Consider the following 4,705-nt stretch of genomic DNA (forward strand, 5'->3'; position numbering starts at 1 on the left):
TCACCCTCGACCACAAGATCTTCCACCCTCACCCTTTCCTGCTGCCCCATTGTTGCGTCTTCGCAACCCCATTGTTGCGTCATCGCCTCCCCCACATTTTCCACGTCTCCATAACATTTACCACATTCCGTCAGATCTGGTGGAATGCTAATATGATTTAATTATTTATTTGAGAAATATCCTAAGGTCCAACTTTAGTAAAAGAATAAATCTTAGTGTGTTTTATTCCTAAGGATGTCAAATCCTTACCCGCGATGACAAACCTTGTCTACTGTATTTTGTTTAACAAACCTTTGCTAGCTTGTATGAGTTTTTTTTGCTAGGTTGTGTCTGTCTCTGATAGATGTATTGACTAAAATATGTTATGAATTGATTTACCAAAATGGTATTCAGAAGCAATGACAACAACAAGGACGACTTGGCATAGGTATGTCTGATATTTTGAACTGATTTAATTTGTGGGTTTTATATTTGCTTAACATATTTTGCATACTTATTTGTATGCGTTTTATCTGGCTAGGTTTTGCCTCTATGTTATGAATTGGTTTGCCAAAGTGAAACAAAGACAAACCTTATCCTTGGACAACAATAAAACGAGCTCTCCCAAAGAGAAGTATACCCGCCATATGGAAAGAAACAAATTTTAAAGCAAAGCATACATGTATACCCGCATTATGGAAAGAAACAAATTCCAAAGCAAAACATTCATGTAAAAAATAACAAAATCGGTTAGCGATGCGATGCTCATTTACTGTTTCCTAGGTCAGGATTGTATTATTTGTATGTAAAAGGGGAAGCACTATATAGGAATTATAGGAATCCTTTAATGTTTTGATGTTTGTATGAAAAGTGGAAAACACTGTATAGGAATCAAAGAAATACTTTGTTTTAATTTTGAATACTTACTGTAAGCATGTGAATGAATGAACACGATACAAAATGGACTAAACGTACGAATTGAAATACTTAACGAAATGGTTTAAATTTTTAGAAATACGGGAAAGACTCTTAGAAGGTATCCAATTTAGGAGTTTTACAATATAGGGTGCGGTTATTTTTTTTTCTCCATCTTTTTGTACTAATTTGATCTTAAAGTTTAGAGTTAGTCTAGACGACCGGTGCTAACAGCATGACGGTAGTGTCAGCCACCGTGACCCATGTGTTTCGTGGCTTAGAGTTGGCTAATGCCTAAATCGACATTAACAGTTTGCGTCGGCTCGTAGCTGACTCCACATGTTAGGTTTGATTCTTTTACCGTCCGCCACAATGCCGATGTTAAGCTGACGCTAAATTAACTATAGCATCAATTTTTAGCTCATTAGGGTTCACCTAATCATCGTTCTTCTTGTAGTATTTTGGGCGGACACTAAATTCACCAGTCAATGTAGTGTTTTTCACCAACAATTAGCGGTGGCTAAGGGCTGACACTACATTCACCGACAAATGTAGCGTTGATTGTTACCGGCGTTAATGCCCCGTGGATACAACCCATTTATTGGGTGTGAAAGTTAGTGTCGGTTAAGCCGATGCTAATGACCATTGATTTCTCTGCCCAAATTTTGTTATAATTCTCTCTTCCACATTATCTCCAAACGTCATTTTCTCTCTTTCACCTTCATCGGCTCCTCTCACTACTTTTTCGCTCTCCCCCTGCTCACCCGTCCTTCCCCTTCTCCATCGCTCCTCCCCTCATCCTCATCCACCACAACTCCTCTTTCTCTGGACCATCATATAATGCTCTTGCCCCCTCATCTTCCTCCGCCGCCCTACCTCACATCTTTATATGACGTTCCTCGCACCTCACCCTCCTATGTCGCCCCTCTCCCTCACCCTCCTATGTCGCCCCTCTCCCTCACCTTCCTTCGATGCTATGTTTGCCCCTTCCTCTTCCTCCACCATTATCACCCTCACTCTCTCTTGGCCTCTTTCTCATCCTCCACCACCCCACACTCCTCCAACAGCCCCACCCTCTCTTCAACGAAGTTAGATGTTCTGCCCCTCTCTCCTCCTGTGCCACACTCAAGTCATTCATTATACTCACTTAAGAAAGCTATATTCTTGTCTATTTTTTTAATATAATTTTGGCTTTCGAAAAAATTAATTCTAAAAGTTCAATTAAGTTTTGGATTTTCTGTTGAAGCTGCATTTTCCATATGAGCTCACTGTAACATGCCAATCTAGGGGCAGCAAGAGTAACATCCCGTTTCATTTAAGTTAAAAAGGCGGGTAGCAACCCTCATTCTAACATATTATTTTTTAGGGAATTGTTATTCAGACCCCCCACATCTATTCAGACCCAAGGAAATATTAGATTCTCGAAAATACCCATTTCGAACGCACTCTAGGACAGCGTGTCGTCGCACTTCTCCAAGGGCGATGAAGACGCACCATGAAAAAGCTTCGTTGACGCTCGTAGAAGGTGCGATAAATTATTACCATCAGGTTTTATCGCACATTCTGATTGCGTCTATGACGCATGGTCAAAGTGCGGTTGAGACGCTCTTTCAATACGCGACATATAACAGAAACTTGACAGATAGTAACAGAAACAGAAACTAAAACAGAAACACACACACAACCTCAAAACAGAAACATATAATGGCAATGTTGCAGGAAATGAAACAGCTAATGGCCATCTTACATTATTATAATAATATTACATTGTTACATTACATTACAACAATGACCGCAATTTGCAAATCCACTATTACAACATAAATAATCTAGTCATCAACGAGATCTACGACTTCATCGCTCTGCGGTCTGTTCTCTACAAATCTGACCATGCGATCCAGGTATGGTCTCTCCCAACCACGAGCTTCAACGGTACAATGATAACGTCATTGTGGATTAATCACCGACAAAGGAAAGTCACTTGACATATGCGCCTACAAAATGATGCTTATATTGTTAATTACCTTATAATGTTATGTAATGTGAATGTATACTAAATATAATAATGAAAAGTATCTTCACCCATTGGTTGTTGTTGACAAGGAGCAAACATACAATCTGGTGCTCTGACGAATGTGGCACTGGACCGGTGAGAGGAAGGTATGTGGAGCACCCCTTAGCTGACAATCTGGTGCTCTGACGGATGTGGCACTGGTACATCGTAGCAATAATGTGGCCCATATCAGGCATGCTTAACCACTTGTCCATTGTTGCAATCTCCCTCGGAGCAGGATGCAAGGCTTGTAGTACCTGATTGTAATGTTTGTTTGTGGTATACAAATCAAGGTAAACTGCCTTGCGTGATGTAAGCTCCCTTATCATTTCGTGCAGAACTTCGTGACAGTTATTCCCCCCTTGCCCATCAAAGAAGCAATGCATCTATATCCACAATTCTCATCATCGTCAACATTCACAATGTCAATTACATGTTCACAGAGGAATTCGGGCACTTCATGAATGTAGTTGGCTTAGTAAACTTTGGGTTTAGGGGCCGGTGGGGGAACCCAGGTATCTAGCTTGCCATCCTCTTGCCTTTCTTCTTTGGTGCAGATTGTTTCGATGTTAAGCTCTTCCGCTTTGTTGAGCGGGGTTTAGGCACCTTAGTGACCTTACTGCTAAGAAGCCCAGGTGAGTTTCTAGCTTGTAGTGACTTTACTAGATTATCAACATTCTCCCACTTTGAAGGAAGACGTCTGATTGAACCCTTAAGTTCACCAGGCCGACCCTTTGTAGACAACTTGTTTGGAGGAGGAAACAAAGAAGTCTGATTTGGGTATGCAATCTCTCGAAGCCTCTCTTTGATAGCTTTTCTCCTCGGAACATTAGCCTCTTCAAACATCTTCGCAATGACCTCCAACTCTGTTGTAATGCTCAATCCCATATCAGGTTGGGATTCATCAGGTGCAACTGTTGTTGTAAGCCTCCTCCAATGTTGGTCAACTGTCGTCAATGGAATAGAAGTCATGATCGCAAGCTGACATGAACAAGGGAGGTTGTGCGTCCTCTTGATAGTACAACTGCATTTTTCCACACGCGTTTTCTCCTTTACAATCACAATAAGTGCATATCTTGACACTAGACCACGCAAGTTGTCATACAACTTCTCCTTGAATGTATGCTCCCTGATGAATAAATATACTTGCTTGAAAAGCAGCATTAATCTTTGTATGTTGGAGAAGTGTGCACCTATGTATAGCTGCCCAAGCCGCACACATGTCACTTTTGCTATCTTTAGATGCATGCTTTGAGTTTTGCATGTGCACCTTCCACTCTGTGTAAAGGAATAACATTAATACCTACTTAATGAATAATAGAAAATAAAATGTCAGTGTATAAGAATGTACCTGTTTGTAGTTGTGTTACTCATGTGCATATAATGGTCAATAGCATACTTCACACACTTATGCTTAACCGACAACCAAGTATCCTTCACGTATTGCACGAACTCAGAGTTTTCCCCAATTAGCGCACGCCAGAAGCGCATACTAGCATTGAACTCCCCTGCCGATTCAGAATGCATCCCCGACATCATCCCACATCTCCTTAGGTTGGATAGTAAGCTTGCATTTTGCCTTCACACACTTAGAAATATGAAATTGGCATAACAAGTGAGTAGTTGTAGGGAATGTAATTCAACTGCATTCATCAAAGCAGTATCTCTATCAGTAATGATGACTTTAGGCATATCCTCCTCTCTAAGTATCAACCCCCTCAGCTTTTGAAGCGCCCATGTAACTTCAGGTTCACGCTC

The 4,705-nt window shown here is 40.9% G+C and overlaps 1 protein-coding gene across 1 annotated transcript; it reads right to left on the reverse strand.

Moving 5' to 3' along the window:
- Positions 1-2,608: 2,608 nt before the first annotated feature.
- LOC130720324 (uncharacterized) lies at positions 2,609-4,217 on the reverse strand. Its single transcript, XM_057570953.1, has 2 exons — positions 2,977-4,217; positions 2,609-2,888 (listed from the first exon to the last, which is right to left on the reverse strand). Exon 1 carries the CDS (start codon positions 4,193-4,195, stop codon positions 3,467-3,469), a length of 729 nt encoding a protein of 242 aa, XP_057426936.1. The 5' UTR covers positions 4,196-4,217; the 3' UTR covers positions 2,609-2,888; positions 2,977-3,466.
- Positions 4,218-4,705: the final 488 nt, after the last annotated feature.

This window comes from Lotus japonicus, chromosome 5, assembly GCF_012489685.1.
Source record: "Lotus japonicus ecotype B-129 chromosome 5, LjGifu_v1.2".
NCBI classification, from domain to species: Eukaryota; Viridiplantae; Streptophyta; class Magnoliopsida; order Fabales; family Fabaceae; genus Lotus; species Lotus japonicus.

Coding starts and splice junctions, on each gene's coding strand:
- LOC130720324 (XM_057570953.1), bottom strand. CDS start 4,195: ATGCATCTAAAGATAGCAAAAGTGACATGTGTGCGGCTTGGGCAGCTA.